The sequence below is a fragment of the Arvicola amphibius genome, chromosome 13 (assembly GCF_903992535.2).
Source record: "Arvicola amphibius chromosome 13, mArvAmp1.2, whole genome shotgun sequence".
Classification (NCBI taxonomy): domain Eukaryota; kingdom Metazoa; phylum Chordata; class Mammalia; order Rodentia; family Cricetidae; genus Arvicola; species Arvicola amphibius.
Window position 1 is genome coordinate 52,901,349 of NC_052059.1, and position 20,168 is coordinate 52,921,516.

A 20,168-nucleotide genomic window follows, 5' to 3' on the forward strand; every position below is an offset into this window, starting at 1 on the left:
GGACAGATCATGTCTACAGTTAGGACTGACACACAGCAACAAATGGTCTTTTAAAGGTGGGGGCTGGAGAGAAGACAGCTAAGGGTTAAGAGCACTGACCGCTCTTGCAGAGGACCCATGTTCCATGTATCCAAATGGTGGCTCACCCTCTGTGACTCCGATTCCAGGGGATCTGACACCCTCTTCTGGCCTCCATGGGCACTGTGGGCATGTGGTACACACATATTCACACAGACAAAATACTCATGTGCATAAAGAAACAAATGAAGTTTTCTTTAAGGGTCTTTTAAAGGTTAGAGTTAAGCAGTAACGGGAGAGCTAAGTCAGCTCAGAGAGGGGAGAGGAAGTGGGCAGGCAGAGGAGAAAAAGGAAGTGGGCAGGCAGAGAAGGAAGAGGAAGTGGGCAGGCAGAGGAGAAAGAGAAAGTGGGCAGGCAGAGGAGGAAGAGGAAGTGGGCAGGCAGAGGAGGAAGAGGAAGTGGGCAGGCAGAGGAGGAAGAGGAAGTGGGCCAGCAGAAGAGGAGGCACCAAGCATTTTAGATGCCTGATTTTTTAGGAACCACTCTGATCAATTTTTTCCTTAACCTGTTATGTGCATTTGTCTTGATGGTTATGCTCCATGCTGTCCCTGAGATCCTGACTGCCAACCAGACATAAGAACTGCTACCCACCAAGTCACTTAATAGAGCGCTAACATCTGTTCCCTATGAATGATGCCAAGGCACGCGTTCACAGCCTAATTCAGAATATCTTAACTCTTTCAAGGTCAGGGAGGAAGCTTTGACATTTCAGGAGGCATCCTATTTTCTCTTCTGAAATCAAAGTCTGCTTTTTCTTTTAGTCTTTCTTATACCTCTTATATCATCAGCATCCTGAAGATTCCTCATTTTATTCCAAGTGTGTTTATGCTCTGTCTTCCCTGACAGTACTAAATTAGGCTTTTACCCTAAACCTTATTCCCCAACTTACTCTGGCATGATAAATATAAAATATATACATTTAGTAATCTAATAATCAATCTAATTTTTATTGATATGTCAGTTCTGACTGGAATATGAATTCTGAGCTGGGGAGGTAGCTCACGTGGCAGAGATGTTGCTTAGCATGGACAAAAATCCTTGAGTTCGATCCTTAACCCTCCATAAGCTAGGCATGGTTGTTTAGAATAGTGATTCCAGCACTCAAAGTGGAGGAAGAGGCTCAGAAGCTCAAAGTCATCCTGGGGATCATGACACTCTGTCCCCCCCCCCCCAAAAAAAAACAAGTTAGAAAGACTGAAAAAGAATCAGCCAGGATCTTGCTGTGTAACCTAGGTAATCTTCAAACTTGTAGCCATCTTGACACAAAGGTCTCTGGCCATTTTCTACTCTTACATATTGATAATGTTTTCTTCCATAATGGTCTCTGGGATGGTTGGCTTCAGTTGTCTATTTGACTTAACCAAGAATGGCTTAGGAAGAGAGTCTCAATAAGGAGTTGTCCATAGTGTGTTGACCTGGGAGACTGTAATAATTAATTGACTGTGAAGACCCATCCCACTATGGTGGGACTATTCTCTAGGCAGGGAGTCTTGAACCTGATTAGAGTAGAGAAATTTAGCTGAGCCCAAGAAAGTGAGTATGTATTTAGTTCCCTTTGCCCTTGACTGTAGCTATACTGTGACTACCTGCTTCAGGCCCCTGTTGCTTTAACTGCTCCACAATAATGGACAGAAAACAGAAATTGTGAGCTAAAATAAACCCTTTTTCACTTAAGTTTCTTTTTGTCAGGATGTCTTATCAGAGCAATAGAAACGAAACACAAACACCCCCTTGGGTCATTGTCCATTCTCACCCTGGACACTGCCCCAGGTCATGGCTCCACTTGTCTTCCACATTGCGCTCTAAGAATCATGTGATTGGATTTAACAGAGATCACATGGTTTAGTGAACTGGGAACATGTCAGCATGGGATCCAGGTAACATCAGGGAATGCGTGTGTCTCAGAAAACTGGTCCCACATCTTAAAGACTCTCTGAGAGCTGAAATAAGTGATGTGGGATGGCTTGCTGGTTCCGTGAGAAACCCTGTCACAGCTCCAGTGGCAGTGGGATCTGGGAGATGGAGCTGATAAATGAGGTGGACTAAAGTCTCATGCAGTAGTCAGCTTTAGTCAGAGCATCAGTTTATACTCTGAGGCTGAAGAAGAATCATGCCAGTAAAGGCCACAACCACAAGAACAAACCATGTAGCAAAACCAACCTTTTCCACAGAGGCATAGACATTTAATTGAGTTATACCAGTAAGCAATAATTAATAATCTGAAGTAAACTCACTCCTATCCAGTACATCTGGGAGGAACACAAAAACACATTCCAAGAACAATTCTGTGTTTGAAGAAACTGAAGCAAAAAGACTCTTAAGTTTTTCTCACCAGCATTCAGAATTCTCCCCACGTGGTTTTGTTCCTAGATGATTTCTGACAAATCCCTATCTGAGAGATAGAGAGATAGACAGAGACAGAGACAGACACACACATACACACACACACACACACACACACACACACACAGAGAGAGAGAGAGAGAGAGAGAGAGAGAGAGAGAGAGAGAGAGAGAGAGAGAGAGAGATAACTACTAAGAAAGACTCCTAAGGTCAACCTCTGGCTTCCACATGCATCTGCATATATGTGCATGCACATCAATCAGCACACATGTATATACACAGGATTATGTACTTACTGTATACACACAACACACAAAAATACATTGCAGGGTGTGATACTTTCAGAATATGTCAGGTGGCCCATCCACAATGGGGTAGATTCGCATCTCCACTTCAGTCTACTGCAAAATTAGGCTGCAGGGCCAGAGTTGAGCTGTAGACTTGTGTTGGGCTGTTGAGGAGAAAGGGCAGGACTGGATCCAGGTGAACTAATGAATGGGTGGGTGGGTGAACAACAGGTTAGACAGGCAACCAGGTAGACAGAGAACAATTTAAGTATGCTAACATCATTGGTGGGAACGAAACCCAGATGACCTAGAACACTTGGGGGTTCTCTGTGTGTTGGTCATTAGTGCGCACACTTAGTGTGCAATGACAGGTCGTTGGGCTGTCACAAAGGTGATGCCAGATATTGTCTTCTTTATGGAGCCAGAATGAAAGTGTTGGACCCTTTCCTCATCCTGGTGTGTCTAATAAGTCCTCAGACCTGGCTTTTTCTGATATGATTTTAATATGCCATCTGTGCCTATAGTCTCAATTCTCCCTGGTAACTCAATGGGTGGTATCCTCTTTACTTCCAGAATGAGTCATTCATCAGTCTATGCTTTATGGGTGTGCCAGAAAGATGGTGTTGTTCAAGTGTCCATCCAGCTGGGCACCATCCTCTATCCTCAAAACAGACCCAAAGCTTCTCCTGGGGCCTGAACCTTGCAGGACAAGTCACGGTCTAAAAACAACCCATCATTTTATACAACATGGAATAACTTAGGGCCGGGCACAGCCTTCTCTCAATACCACCTCCAATTCCATTTGTCCAAACTGTAAGACAGACAGATGGACAGACAGAAGACAGATTAAAGATAGATGTCATTTTCCTAAAAGTCAAAAGATAGTACCTTTTGTTTAGCAATGCAGATTGGAGCTGTGTATGTCATGCCCTGTATACATAGCAAGACAAACTGGGATTGAGTGTGTACTTGGGCATAACAAAATCAAATCAGGAAACCAGGCCCAAGAACGTGTTGAACACAATAGACTGAGAAAAGATTACAATGCCTTTTCCTGGGCCCCACAAGAGGAGGGTCCCTAACGCTGTGATGGTGATGGACCCAGTGACCTGTCACCTGACCGCATGGTGTGTGCATCAAGTGACCAACTGGCAGAGAACTTCCCACTGTCCCAAGGACTCCAGCTCAGCTGAGTGCCTGCTGTTGAGCTGTTGACACAGCCTACTTGATGGTCATTTGTCTGTCACTCCATCTGTTCATCTGGTCCTAGACCTGTCCACGGCCTCTTCGGCACACACACACACACACACACACACACACACACACACACACACACACCTTACTTCTGCTTGCTGTGACCAACTCTCGAGTCTGGGTTCAATTCTCACCAGTTGCCTCAGTGTCTCTAGCAGACCTCGGGTAGAGCGAGTTACCTGACCGCTGGGGTGCCTTCTTCCCCACCTCTATTGGCTCCCCTGATGTCTCCCAGTCCTCTTGGGAGATCCTTGAACTCTGCTGTGGCCTTTTAAACAATTTGTAGCCATTCTGTAGTGTGTGTGTGTGTGTGTGTGTGTGTGTGTGTGTGTGAGAGAGAGAGAGAGAGAGAGAGAGAGAGAGAGAGAGAGAGAGAGAGAGAGAGAGAATAGGGGTGTTTTTGCTGTGTGGTGTGCTGTGGTTTGAGAATTAACATAACATTACTAGTTAAGACAGGAAAAAAGAAACTGTGTTTGCCTCAGCTGGGTGTCAAGGAAATTGAGATTATATGGTAAATTGATGCCAATGAAATGGCCTTATATAATTTATTGCTAGTCAATAAATTCTGATATTGTGGAAGGACACAGACATGTCATGACATACGTCCATTTTCATGGGTCAATTTGTGCCTTGGTGAGTGTTTGGATCAAACTCCTCACAGTGACATCACTACTAAAATTTCCAATTTCACTAGGGTTGTCCACACGGAGAAAACTAGAAAGAAAGGTACCAGGATGGAGGCTGTAGTCCTCTACGCACCACAGCATAGGGCAAGAATGGGGAAAATGAGAGGACAGCAGGTTGGATCCCAGAAGGGTAATGACCGTGCACGGAAGACATGGTGTACTGTATAGGTATGGAAGCCCAGAACTCTTTCTAGTCCTTTCTACTCATGTCTCATCAGCCGTGGAACTTTGAACACATTAATTGGCCTTAGACTAGAGTTACTTTAAGGTCTCCTCTATATTTAAAATGTTATAATTCCATTGAAAACATATCACATGTGAGTTTCAGACTTAAGGTAGACCGACATTAGAAACATAACATTCTTGTTACAATAATTTCAATTACTCTGTAACAGACCCACCTCTGAGTCATTCTCACCTGGAGTCCTGGATGTAGACATTGATAACGTGAAATTATGGTAAGTGTGAGTGGAAAACACACAAGATACTGGACATGAAAGTCATTCCCAATGTCAAGGGCATGATTACAAACCCAACTTGCTGACCGATGAAAGGGACGATGGTGACCTTCAACTGTCACGGTCAATCAGAATGCAGAGTTAGGGCTTCAGACTTGAGTTTTCCCATACGTGTCTGTCTGAAAGGTGAAGGTGGCATCCTTGGCAAATAGGTTAAATATTTTGACTAAGAATTGATTGCTGTGCTCTGGTTTTCAGTCTGAATTGTCATAGCAGACAATTGTGTGTGGAGGATCCATGAAAGAGCTCCGAGTGCCCTAGAAATAGAAGATTAGTTGATACTCTCCTGGTTTAATTTAAGGCCTGCAGCTGTTCCTGTAGGGAAGCATCGAGTTTCAAACAGTTCTGAAGACACAACGAAAATAAATAGAAAGGGAGTCTCTGGAGGACAAAGTAGAAATTACCCACGTGTCCGTGTGGCCCTGCCCTTCTATGCCATGTTTGCTGCTAAGACATCGATCTCAAAGCATGTAATTTAGTCTGCCTTAATTCATGCTGCTCGGCAGCATACCAATAACTCAAAATAAAGGATTAGGATGATTCAAAAGTTGATATATGTGTACCTGATAAAAATTAAATGAACTAATTATTTTTTAAATGAAGACAATTTAGCACCAGATGGTTACATCCACATAATTTGTTAAACGGTTGCATTATCTTCCTTGAAAAGCATCATTTTAATATGTAAAGTTTGTTTAAAATCTGTTTCTTATGGTAAGCATGATGTAAATTTCTTCTCAAATAATAAAGTTTTCACTGACAATGGGACTTAAGGAAAGTGTTTCTCAAAGACAGACTGTTTGTTATTGGATAGATTCCCATCTCTGGGTAAGAAAAGGGAACGCATAAAGCAGGGAAGCCCAAGTTCTGAGCGCTGCCAGCTTCTCCGCAGTGGCTGAGGTGAGGGTCGGCATCAGAGCTCACCAAAGAAGCCCACTTACTCTTCTTCCTCAAGACAAAGATGCTTTTCAGAAAGTGGGGCAGGGTTTACCTGTCGGGGTGCTGGCTTTGCAGGAATGGTTGGAATTCTGTGTGGCTCTGGCTTGGGTTCGGCACACGCGAGGGTGCAGGCTGGAACTGGTTCCCCGTTTTAAGAGTCCGAGCGATTGAGGTCACAGGGTAAAATTAGATTCGCCTGTTGCTACAGGAGGGGCAGAAACCTGAGCCAAGAGAATCCTTTCTCTGGGCAGAGCCAGAAGTCCCCTCACCCTACACAAATGGGAGTTTAATTCTTTCCGTTCCCGCAGAGCTCGGGCCCTCATCTGGAACCAGTTCATCGGTGTGGTTTTGAGTCACTAAGGTAAGTAGTTTCCGCTTGGATTTTATATGATTAATGTGTAACTTTTAAATCAAATAGGTACAAGGTTTCTAACTTTTTTCTCCCCCAGTGGCATAATGGTTAACAATCTAAAATAAAGCTGAATAAATTCTCTCAATTTTATTTTCATTATTAACAAAATCCAGTACCCCTCTCACTTCGCCTGTGTTAGTCCCAGCAACTTCAGGGACGACCTATGCTATGCCCTTAGGGTGGCCGCGTTGCTGACATTTGCAGACTTGTCAAACAATATGGCTGTGTCACGGGATGTTGACTCTGACAGCTAAACAGAGAAGTATGCTCTTTAAAGTCACCTTTAACCTCACCCAAGCCTTTCTGGTAAACTGAGTCTGATGCTTCAGACCTTCTGGGTGCTTTTCTTAGAGACACTAATAGGTGAAAATGGGAAAAAAAGTCAAGGTGTTTTATAAACAGAATCAACAGCACAAGAGCCTAGTGTCAAGCCAGCTCTGGAATTGTTCTTGGACTGTTTCCTCCACAAGATTTGGTGGGGGGGTGAAGAAAGTGATATGCAGAGACAAAAGCCATCATGTGGGGTGACTCTAAAGGGGACCAGTGCTTTCGGCTGCTCAGATTAGGGTTGTTTCTATGTTACTAAGTTACTATGTGGAGGTTGGAAACTATGAGTTACTTTTAAATGAACGAAGAAGATCAAGGAAAGAACAACAGGACTGGGAGAAAGATCAGCCCCGTGAAGGGGTGAGTCTGGGTTCACAGGAACTACAAAAGCCTGGCCTGTTTGCGTTTTGCTCTTTTCTTGGAACTATCTAGATACAAGGAGATCCACTTTGGGAATTTCAAAACTGGTGGTTCAAGAAGAGTTAATTTTGTGGGTTCTAAAATGGGTTGAGATTTTCTTTCAAAGCCAAAGGGACAGCAATATCTCAGGCTGGCCAGGTCTGTGATTCTGAAGATGGTCACGTCCAAGTTCCCAAGTGACCTTGACAACGATGGTAGTTAAATACTGAAAATAACACCCTTACATTTTGTCCTATTAAAAATATATTTCCTGGGGCTTGAGATACAGAGCTTTCCTGACATGTGAAGTCCTGGGTTCACAACCAGGTAGATGATGATGATAGATTGATCGATAGATAGACAGATAGATGATAGATAGATAGATAGATAGATAGATAGATAGATAGATAGATAGATATAGGGAGACACCTGGTCTTCCAGCCATTAAGCCAAACTGTTATTTTTTTTTAAAAAGGACAGAACCCTGAGGCTAATTCTGCCTCTTCCCCATTCCTTCAGGTCATGCTTTCTTTCTTTCTACCTTCTTCCTCTTCTCCCTGTCAGTATCTGTGTAGCTCGATGACAAAGCCCTACAGTTCAGTTCTTAGGTATGGGTTCCACTCTATCAGTCCCATCAGCATCTCCAGCAGAGGAGCTGGTCACCTGACCACTGAGGAGCTTCTTTCCCACCGTATCAGCTCCCATGCTGCCTCCCAGTCCTCTTGGGAGATCCGTGAGCTCTGCAGTGGCTTTTTTTTTTTAACACGTTGTAGACAATCTGTGTATGTGTGTGTGTGTGTGTATGTGTGTGTGTGTTTACTGTGTGATGCAATAGGTATGGCTTGAGATTTATCATAAGTAATTAAGACTGCAGAAAAAGAAACCATGTTTCTGGCTGTGAAGGAAACAGACTATTGGCAAAAATGAAGCCAATGAAACTGCCTTACCTTTCGCTCTGTGGCCTTGTGACAGCTGTAAAACCTTTGCCACACTTTGTCATTTCTTCCCCTTCAGAGGCCTTTTAATTTTTGTCATGGTGTCATGTAGGGAATTTTCTGGAGAAGATCATATAAGAGTCTTTTATATGTTGTTCGGAATAAGTAAAGTCCCGAGTGGATATGTATTGCTTGATAATACCCAGCCATATCAAGGAGCCTAATGCCTTAGACCCACAGTAAAAGGCAAGGCCTTTCTGGGCAAGGCTCAGAGGAATGGCAAAGCCTTGCCCCAGTGGTCTCTGCGTGGGCATTGATGCTGTATGAAGAAAATGTCCACCATAGCTTTCTCTGCCTGCCTTTGGCTATCCCTACTCAGGGACTCCTTTTTCACTGTGTATAACAGCTCCTTGTTTATCTGTGTGTAAAACCCTGCCCCGCCTCACTGTCCAGCTGCATGCAATAACCTCACCTCTGTCCAACTGCATATCACAAACACACTCTCTCGTGTGAGAGATGCCTTCATGAAGAGGAGGGTGACCATAAGCCAGGGACAGTTCAAGCCCAGGTGCCTCTTTCTAGGGAGACATGCCTGTGAAGGTGGTGACCCTATGGAGCCGCCACGTCACCTATATACATACAAATGAGACAACTCAGACCCCTCACGTTTTATTGTTCTGTATCCAGTTACAATTTAAATAAAACGTTCTAGGGGTTTGTGTATCTAATATATTCGGCTTATTCGGTAAGTATTTACTGAGTTCATACAATAATAGCACATGCTGTTCAGGTGCTGGGGCACAACAGAGTGGCCAAACAGTTCGGAACCCTACCTTCTTGGGACTCATATGTGGTGACAGAATCAAGTACAGAAAAATACCCAGATAAAATACACAGCATCGCCTGTAGAACTGAGTGGTGTAGGGCAAACTTCAGCAGGAAGGAGCATAGTGCTATGTCAGCTGGGGCTGCAGGGAGGTGCTGTTACCTGGGAGACCTTCTGAGCCGAGGACAGCAGCTGCCAAGGCAGAAGTCACACTTAGGGTACACATTCACTAAAACCTGTGGGGCTGGAACAATAGGGGTCAGGGAGAAGGCAGGGGGAATCCTGTTGGCGGCAGTGAAGGCATGGTGGTGTACTCCCAGACAGAGTACTATAAGAGACAGCAAAGAGACAGAAAGTTGTGAAAGGCCATCTAAGGGCTGGGGCAATGGCCATGTATGCACGTTGACTGGAGTTCAGATCTTGAGAATCACAAATGCTTTGGTGAATGTTGTTTTTTTTTTTAACGTTTATATTTAGTGTGGGCCAGAGTTTATGTCTGTGTATGTGCATCAGGTCCCCTGGAACTAGCATTACAGGGAACTGTGAGTCACACAATGTAGGTTTGGGGGATCAAGCCCAGGTCCTCAGCAAGGGCTCTAAACTGCTGAGTCCCTCTCAGTTTTATACCCTGAGCTTTGTCGTACTTTATGATAGACAGATTAATAACCTCCAAAGATGTCTATACCTAACATTCCAAACCTGGGAATTGCAGGCAGAGACTGTTCATTCATTTCCCAGCTGATAAAACCTGAATAATCACACAGAAACTATATTAATTATAACACTGTTTGGCCAATGACTCAGGCATATTTCTAGCTAGCTCTTCTTTCTTGAATTAACCCATTTCTATTAATCTGTGTATTACCAAGGGGCTGTGGCTTACCAAGTAAGGTTCTGGCTGGTGTCTTTCTTCTTTGGCAGCTACATGGCATCTCTTTGACTCTGCCTACTCTCTCTATATATTTCTGTTTGGATATCCTGCCTAGCTTTGCTCTGCTAAGCCTTTGGCCGAAACAGCTTTATTTATTAACCAGTGGTAATAAAACATATTCATAGCATTCAGAAGGGAATCCCACATCATTTCTCCTTTTCTGTCTAATTAAAAAGGAAGGTTATAACTTTAACATAGTAAAATTACATATGACAAAATAGCTATCAAGCAAGAATTACTAAGTTTCAATATTTAGTCATTTATCCTATCTTTGTGAATCTAAAGTTTTATAACTAATTTATTTATTATCATAACTAAGGAAAACTGTAATTAAAACTATCTAGTCTTCAACTCCATCAAAGACCCAAGAGGGATATAATATTACCTAAGTTAACAGGAAGTGCGTTGTAAGCAACTTCCAAAACTCTGGAATTGGCAGAGACATCTCACTGCCTTGGACAGTCACCCAAAGTTCTTCTGTAATGTTGGACATCCATCTTCAGCCTACAGGCCCATAGTATCTGGAAGACCTGTCCATGAAGCAGGAAATTTGAAAGACTGTTTCAGCTATACTGGCAGTTTGTCAGTCACTTTCTTCTGTGTCCTGCAGAATGTCTGGCAGACTCTGTCATGAAGCAGGAACCCTGAAGGATTGTCGCACCTTCTTTAGGCAATTCAACAGTCATTTTTCTGTGGGTCCCGCATGTCCATTTTAAACAGCATGCCATCAAGCAACCCAGGCAAAGGCAATTTCTTGCCTAGCTGGCTAGCAAACTCCATAAGGAGACTCTCAATGCCCATCTTCCTCTTGAAGTAATTGATGCTGCCAGGAGCAGAAATGTCTCACTGTTGAGAAGACTCTAAGTTCTTAAAACATTTTAAATGCCATTTTCTGTAGGTCTTTGAAGTGATGAAAATTACCTGACTGAAATACATCTCTGTATATCTAGAAAACCTAACTAATATGACTATAAGTTTGACTATTATAAATGACTACCTATTAATCTGTAATTTTTAATTATATATTACAATTTAAATGAGCTGTGTAAACATAATACTTTAAACAAGAGTAGAAATATATATACACAGTGTAACCAAATTGACCTGAAATTTGTATCAATAAACCAAGGTCCATACTAATGCTAAGTATTTATCTCTATGTAATATCCCCCATTAAATAAAAATAAACATTTGCAAACAATCATTTTGGGAATTTGTGCATTGTTTTCTCCAAACTGCTCCCTGCTGTTTGTTGAGTGAAGTATTTTTAGGATTCACACAGATCTTTTGGGGGGCTCTTGTTCCATCAAACCACATTAGCCTGGATGGAATCCACAGTTTCTCATCTTCTGTGAAGACAAAAGCAGAGCCTCTTTTCCAAAGCATCATGTCCTTAGTCTCAAATTTTGAAGTCAAGATACCTTTAAAAACATATGTGTTGGGCTGGAGAGATGGCTCAAAGGTTAAGAGCACTGACTGCTCTCCCAAAGGTCCTGAGTTCAATTCCCAGCAACCACATGGTGGCTCACAACCATCTATAATGAGATCTGGTGCCCTCTTCTGGCATGCAAGCATACAGGGAAGGAATGTTGTATACATAATAAATAAATAAATCTTTAAAAAAAAAACATATGTGTTGTTTTAGTTTAGCAGCCCCCAGAATCAAATGTCTCTCTTTGGTCAAAAAATTCAAAGAAAACATAATAAGATGTATAACCCAGACTCTGTGGATTTTCCATCTTTATGTGGCATATTTTTCTTTACTTCTTTAATCTATTACTTTTACTGTCTCTTTAAAGACTTCTATTTATTTTTAAAACTATTTACTTCTTTTTATAACTGTCTATACTCTTTTTCCTCTCTCTCCCAAGCCTGCATACATTTATTCAACATTGTGACCCATTCAGAGGTCTTATTGCATACCTGTAATTATTTTCTGACCAAGAGCACTTCTAAAAATGCTAAGTACACATGGCTAGAACCGACTCCATGGCCTGTCTATTTGTTTCACCCAATCCAAAATAGTGAAGGCATGTTCACCACCTCTATTAGCCATGCTCACTGCCCCAGCTCCAGGGACGCAACGGGTCTAAGTTGCCATTAAGCAATTAGTAGCAAGCTGCTCACAAACCCCATTTACGTGCAGGACTTCCTGAAAGAGCCAGAGCTGTTCATGCAAGTAATATGAACCAGGAAGCCTCCTTTTAAAAGAACCACACCTCTGCTGGCCACCAGTAAACAGAGCCTACCTGAGAAAATGCTGCTACTATGTAGTCATGCTTAACTTAGCTCTTTGGTGTCTAGAATTCCTTCTGAAACTCTCAGGTTTTATGTGGATGTAATTGTTCCATGTTGGCACTCCACTCTGTAGGCAGAGACTGCTCATTTGTTTCCCGGCCTCTCAGACCCAAATAATCACATAAAACTATATTAATTATAACACTGTTTGGACAATGACTCAGGCATTTTTCTAGTTAGCTCTTAAATCATAAATTAACCCATTTCTATTAATCTGAGTATCCACATGAGGTTGTGGCTTACCAGGTAAGGTTCTGGCTGGTGTCTTTCTCCTTCTTTAGCTACTTGGCATCTCTTTGAAGCCACCTACTCTTTCTATATACCTCTGTTCAGATATCGTATCTAGCTTTGCTCTGCTAAGCCATTGGCTGAAACAACTTTATTTATTAACCAGTGGCAATAAAACATATTCACAGAATACAGAGGGGAATCCCACATCAGGGAATCTCTCAACCTTTCATGGAAAGAGGAATTTGGTATATGTGATAGTGCGGGCTCTTGAGGTGGAAAAGCAATCCTGAGTTCTCCAGGGAGTCCAAAACCAACACAGGGTGGGATTTAGGGGTTGGGCAGGGATGGCCAAGTCAGAGAAGATGTGCGGATGGAAACAGCACGGAGGTCAGAGATTGGGACATATTCTCAGCGAGATCCTCCAGAAAAATGCAGCCAGGTCACATTGAGTTTTGGTCCTGCAGATGCATTTTCTGAACTTCTGACTGCAAGAAACAGCATGTATATAAGCCACTCAGCTTGGGATAATTTGTTGCATCAGGGTTGGGGATGGATGGCAGGGTATATAAGGAAGACTGAAGGAGATCAGAGAACTGAGCAAATAGGACCTGGTAAAGCTGCCAACACTAGGTGTCCAGAGGATGCAGGGTCAGTCCTGAAGACTTGGAAATTCTTTGTGACAGAAACACACTTCCACATTGTCACAACATAGGGGAAGTGCCCACCACTAAGTTAAACACAGACAAAGAATTATCTGGACATCGTTCATTTACAGTATGGCTGCTTCCAAATCACCCCTAAAAATGAACATACACCCCATGCACGAGGTGTCAGAGAGGAGACCCGCTCTAGTGCTATGCCATGCGCTGTTTCCAGTCAGGGTCATCATCATTCATGACTTTCATGGACCTCTTCCCTGACATTTTCTTTTATGCTTGGTGTAAAGGTAAAATAAAGGATTTATTTTTGACCAGAACTCTTTTGTTCACAAAACGATATTTGTAAACATTTGCTTTCACACATATTATAATCTATCTTTACATATGTCAGTTATTGGCAAAGACAGGTATCGTAGGCATCTTGTTTAAAACATCATTCATAATTCTGAATCATTTAGGTGAAGGAAACTTAATTTAACTACTCAGAGTCAAATTGAGTAATTACGTTAAAAAATATGGATACCAGCTTGATTTTTCTTCCTTTTTGATAACTCGGCTTTAAGGTTGATGCTTCAATGTCAAGTTCAGCTCTGCAGCATTTTGAAAGCCATAGGAGTGTGTGTGTGTGTGTGCATGTGTGTGTGAATGTGTGTGAGTGTATGTGTGAGTGTGTGTGAGTGGGTGCTTGTGCATGTGTGTGTGTGTGTGAAAAACTTATTAAAACATGAAAATATGACCATTGGGTTTTAAGTGAATTGGTCACATCCAGCTTACTTTAAATGACAAGTTAAATATCTTCCTGTGGTTGAAACAGTATGACATGTTTCAAAATAATAGTACCCCCCTCTCTCATTTGTTTTTCCTTTGAGACAGAGCTTCTGGTTTCTTTTTAAAAATTATCACTTGTAGAAATTTAAGTCTGGGCTAAATTTGTTTTCTAGACTCATAACAAATCAGTACTGGCAACTAAGTTCTCTCTCCTTCCTCCTTCCCCTTCCCCTGTCCCCTGCTTCCTTTACTCCCCTAGAAGATGGTAAGAGAACAGTACACCACAGTCACGGAGGGCACCCACATAGAGAGACCCGAGAACCAGCACGTCTACAAGATTGGGATTTATGGCTGGAGGAAGCGCTGCCTCTACCTATTTGTTCTTCTCTTGCTCGCCATCCTTGTTGTGAATCTCGCTCTCACCATCTGGATTCTGAAAGTGATGTGGTTTTCTCCGGTGAGTACTGCCTTTTCCTGAGCATGCTCCAGATATGCTGGACCATTGCCTTACTAGTGTGTGGATAGACACTTTCCTGTCTTTCTCAGGATTTTCGTTGCTTACTGACACTGTTCTCTGACACACTGTAAACTACAGTGTGCTGATTTTTTTGGGGCCCTTATTGCATTGTATTTTTCATTAGTTATTTTCTCTATAGGGTAGGAAAATTCTACTCTTGAATTTGTGGTTGATTGAGTCAAGATATCTTAAAGGTCCTTTGTAGATTATAGTCATAGAACTATATAAATGACACATTTTCCTGATGTCATCAATCCTCCAGGCTTAGTGTTTGCACACCTGCCCTCATCTACTGAATTACCAGGATGAGATACCTGATGCAGGAATATGTTTGCTTTAAGGAAGATAATTTTTGTTTTTCATTCAGTTTTTAATTTTTTCTTTATTCTTGATAATTTTATGGATGTATACATTAGAATATGATCATATTTTTCCCATCTCCCCCCTCCAGTTCTCCCCATATGTCTCTTAACAGACCCAACTCCCAATTTCATGTCATTATTTTTATACCTCACTAACTCCGGTTAGTGCTGTGCACACATACAGGGGTGTGGGGAGCATGGGAAATCCACCTACCAATATCCACATACAAAGGAAGAGTGATTCTCTCTCCCTCTGCAGCTAGCCACTGCCATAGTTCCTCAGGAAGGGTTGTGGTCCCCAGGTCATCTACCCATCTATGCCAGACTTTTGGCTGGCTTGGTCTCGTACAGATAACTACAGTGGTTGTGAATTTCTCAGGGCTCAGCACTCCTCCCCATCCTCCAGCTCTTCCCTTCTTCCGGCCACCCCTTCCCTGATGATGCTCCCCAAGCCATTTGGGGGATGGGGTTTTACAGAGATGTCCCATTTAGAGCTGAGTCTAAAGAAAAGTGGCTTATTCCGCTCACACTTTTGGAGGTTTAAGGGCTTAGGTTCCGCTCTGATGGGGACCTGAAGATGCCTAGTGGGAATACAAGAATGTATGTGACAGACAGCGTCAAATCAGCAGGAAAAAGCCAGCCAGACTGGGTGGGGACCAGCTGGGTTTTTATCACAACTCTCCTGTGGAGCTAACCAAGGCCTCCAGACAAATATCTCAGGTACAAGTTGCCATTGACCCCAGAACCTTCCATGTGGACCCCACCTCTTAAAAGTCCAAAAAGCTGCCACCCCAATTGCCAAGCTGCCCACAAAGGAAGCCTTGGAGGAGTGGTTCTCAACCTTCCTAATCCCGTGATCCTTTAATACAGTTCTTATGTTGTGATGATCCCATCCATAAAATTATTTTCATTGTTATAAGTAACTTTGCTACTGTTATGAATCTTAATGTAAATATCTGATATTTCTGATGGTCTTAGGTGACTCCTGTGAAAGGGTCATTCAACCCGCAGTGGGGTTGTGACCCACAGGTTGAGGACGACTGCCTTGGAGGCACACACTTACACCATGCCCAAGCCAGAGCAATGCAACACTTGCATGTTTTAAACACTCTGATCTGATGCGCATGGTTACTGGACAAACACGTCAATAGTCACAGCAGATTTAGTAAATAAAATACTAGCAGTCTGAAAGAATTTATTTTATTCTAAGCATTCTCATTTGTTAAAAATAATTGCATAATTTTATCTGCCTTGATATTTCAGGTGCACTTTGTTTTGTAGAGCTGGGAGTTGAACACAGGGCCGTTTGCATGTTGGGCAAGTGCTCTACCATTAAGCTATGTCCCAAGAAGTCCTTGTTTTGTGAATTTGGGGATGGGATTCTATAAATTAATGTAGAACCCATTAATTTAGAATTAATTAATTAATGTAGAATACATTAACTTGGCAAAACAGATCCAGTGAGATAAAAATACTCTGCCAGGAACTTCACATTTAGTCAGAGTGCTTTTCCCAGGCACTGAGGCTGTGATGATTGCCCAGGCTCTTTGCAAGAAGGGCAGCTGTCATCTGTGGTTCCGTGAGAAATGCATTCAGGGAATCCTGCCTATTCTGTGCCCTTATCTCGGTCCGGCTGTGGTTCCAGCCAATACCATTGCTCTTCTCGCATAATAAACATTTGCGTTTCTATATTGTGGTAAAATACTCATAAAATTAAAATCATAGCTTGAAGCCGGGCAGTGGTGGCGCACGCCTTTAATCCCAGCACTCGGGAGGCAGAGGCAGGCGGATCTCTGTGAGTTCGAGGCCAGCCTGGTCTACAAGAGCTAGTTCCAGGACAGGCTCTAAAAAAGCTGCAGAGAAACCCTGTCTCGAAAAACCAAAAAAAGAAAAAAAAGAAAAAAAGAAAAAAAAATCATAGCTTGAAAAAACATTTTTGAATAACATTTAGCATAGAGTACTGTAAGTGTATTTACTATAAATATATTATAAATTATTATAAATTATATGTAAGTTGACATTACAAATATGAGTGTATTTAACATTAGACAGTATAGGATATGATTTTTGGGTCAGAATTTGTAAAGATATCTGTGTAGCAGCATGATGGTACTGGGCACCAATGCCCAGCCATGACAGTACTGAGAACCAATGTCCAGCCATGATGGTACTGGGCACCAGTGCCCAGCCATGACGGTACTGGGCACCAGTGCCCAGCCATGACAGTACTAAGAACCAATGTCCAGCCATGACGGTACTGGGCACCAATGCCCAGCCATGACGGTACTGGGCACCAGTGCCCAGCCATGACGGTACTGGGCACCAGTGCCCAGCCATGACGGTACTGGGCACCAGTGCCCAGCCATGACGGTACTGGGCACCAGTGCCCAGCCATGACGGTACTGGGCAGCAGTGCCCAGCCATGACGGTACTGGGCAGCAGTGCCCAGCCATGACGGTACTGGGCAGCAGTGCCCAGCCATGACGGTACTGGGCACCAATGCCCAGCCATGACGGTACTGGGTACCAATGTCCAGCATCCCTTTATGCAGGCAGGGCATCTGGACATGTACTAGCTACTTTTCTGTTGCTATGGTAAACACCATGTCTGAGGCTGTAGTTGTATGCTTTTACCCTTTAACTCGTTTGCTCTTTACTTTTTGGGAGTCCGCCACCCAGCTCCCAAGTAAATACACACGGAGACATAATTCTCTCTTACGAATGCTCAGCCTTAGCTTGGCTTGTTTCTAGCCAGCTTTTCTTATCTTAAATTACCCCATCTATCTTTTGCCTCTGGACTCTGTCTCTATTTCTGTATACCTTATCTTTCCTTCTTATTCTGTGTCAGCTCTGTTGCTGGGTGACTGGCCCCTGACATCCTCCTCTCCTTGCTCTCTTGCGTCTCCCTCTTTTCCAGATTTCTTCTTCTATTTATTCTCACTGTCTGCCAGCCCCACCTATTCTTTCTCTTGCCCGTTCATGTCTTTATTAGGACCATCAGGTGTTTTAGACAGGCAGAGAATCACAGCGTCACAGAGTTAAACAAATGCAGCATAAACAAAAGCAACACATCTTTACATGATTAAACAAATGTTCCACAGCATAAACAAAAGTAACAAATATTAAAATAATAGTCTACAACACAGGGAAACTTATGGAAGAGTCTGGAGTAGCCAGAGTCTAACTTCAGCTAGCCATGAAGCACTGAATGTTGCTTTAAATGCTATAGCACACAACAAAGCACACTCCAGATGCCCACTATCGCTTCACAGCTGTGCAGTTTATAGAACTAATTTGTACAGATTTCTACGACAACGCACATCTTGGACAAAGAAGACTGTAGTGACTTCAGATCCACCTCATGCTGGGCACAGGCTGCGCTCTCACGTTCGATGTATGAGGTGGCTTTCCTCCCACAGGAATGCGTTACTGGCGGTGTGTGAGCAGGGTTTTTAGTGCTGACCTTAACAGAGTGAGACAAGCTACCATTCACATTTGTGGGCTCAGAATATAAAAGACACAAAGTCCTAATCCACAAAAGATGCTGGGCCCTAATCCAGAAATGTTGAGCATCATCTGACCTTTATACCTGCAATGGAGTGGCATTCACCTTACGGGTTGCATGGGTGTAAGCTTGAGTCTTTGCTTTGAAATATCATAGCACTGAGACTACAAATTGTTTATTAATTCATGCTTTAATTTTTTCTGCCTTGAAAACTTTTAACATGCTATTTCTGCTTTTAAATTTCATTTGATTGTGGTAGGAAAGTATTATCAGTTCTACTCATGAAACTTGTAGGTGTAAAATAGAATCTCATTAACAATAGGTATGTTTGAGTCAGCACATCTGTGGGCTTGATTCATGTTGCTCACTGACCTGAAAACTTATAGGTTTTTATCAATCATCCCATTTCCAAGTCCCCAGCCCCTGTAAGGACCAGTCTAGTGCTCTGTCTCTTGAGGGTGACTGTTCAGAGATCTCACACATACGTGACGGTCATACCCCATGTGTCCTTCTGTGTCTGCTAGATGTATAGTTAAAAACACTTAATACACTTGGGGCTTGGAATGTTGGCAAGCACCTGTAATCCCATCACCAGAGTGGAGGCAAAGCAGGGAAACCCACGTATTTCTATTCACAGCGATGAAATTCATGCTTCACACCACACACACAGAAATCAGCACACAGTCCAAGCAGCTGAAACATAAACAAGCTCTATCTCTCATTTCCTTCGAGACTTAGCTCATCTTCCTGAGCTTGAGACCCAGAATAGCAAAACTGCCCCCCATCCAAACCCCACAATATATTTTTCACCCTGGATATTTCAACTGAGACCCATTCTCTTCAGTGAGCCCGATGGTTGGAAACTGAGCACGGATGGACCTCATCTTGGGCTGGAGCCCAGTGTAGTGCCTGAATCACGGTCTCCATGACAGTTGGCAGTAGGGGGCGGCCATTTCTCCAGCACACGTCAAGCCTGAGCCTCTTCTTTGCTGATAGTGAAGACCCTCAAAGGCTCTCTGGGACCCTTCACAATAACTTCGTGTCCCTTCAGAGTAACGATAGCATGTTCTAGAATGTGACAGTCAGCAGGAGAAGCAGCGAAATTCAAAATGCTCTCTAAAAGAAAAAATTGTAAAACTCAGTGCAAAGCTTGAAGTGTTCATCTCAATGCCCTTTGCTTCTGCCTTAGTTACTTTTCTATTGCTGTGATAAAATACTGTAACCAAGGCAATTTATAGAAGGAAGAGCTTATTTGGCTTTACAGTGCCAAGTGGCCAAGACTCTCCCGTGATGGGGAAGCGCGGCAGCAGGCAGGCATGGTAGGCAGAGAAGGAAGCCTGCAGCTTGCATCTTCAATGGCAAATGCAAGACAGACAGAGTGAACTGGAAGGAAATGAGGCTGGCTATAGACTCTCAAAGCCCACCTGCCGTGACATACTCTCTCCAGCAAAGCGACACCTCCTAGACCCCCCCAAACAGTGCCATCTTCTGGGGACCAAGTATCAACTTCCTGAACCTGTTGGAGTATCTCATTCAAACCACCACAACTTCCTTCTTTTCTAGTGCCCTTGAAGTACAAATGATTCTGGGGTCCCTCCTGGTATAAAATTGATGATTTTTATGCCCAATGTACTTTGCTTGTGAATTTAAAGTAAGTGCTAGCCTTATTTTTGTGGACCCAGATTCATAGTCACATAAAATATTCGTTGCTTACAAATGCAGTGCTGAATCCTAACTGTTTTCTAAAATCAACTAGATGATTAGCATAATAACCACAAACACCTTTATAATGTTACAAATCTTTACTTTTAAATGCCTTTGTTTCCTTCTTAATAACCCACTTGGCAGAATTCTAAGATGTCTCCATGATGTCCACCCGCTGAGTGGCATGTCC

The 20,168-nt window shown here is 42.8% G+C and overlaps 1 protein-coding gene across 1 annotated transcript in view; it reads left to right on the forward strand.

Annotated features, from left to right (window-relative positions):
• The first annotated feature begins 6,414 nt into the window (after positions 1–6,414).
• Sgcg (sarcoglycan gamma) overlaps positions 6,415–20,168 on the forward strand; it is a 38,041-nt gene continuing 24,287 nt past the window's right edge. Inside the window, exons 1-2 of the mRNA XM_038310513.1 lie at positions 6,415–6,466; positions 14,151–14,348. Of these exons, the coding sequence (XP_038166441.1) occupies positions 14,154–14,348 (195 nt within the window). The 5' untranslated portion in view covers positions 6,415–6,466; positions 14,151–14,153. The remainder of the gene's footprint in view (positions 6,467–14,150; positions 14,349–20,168) is intronic.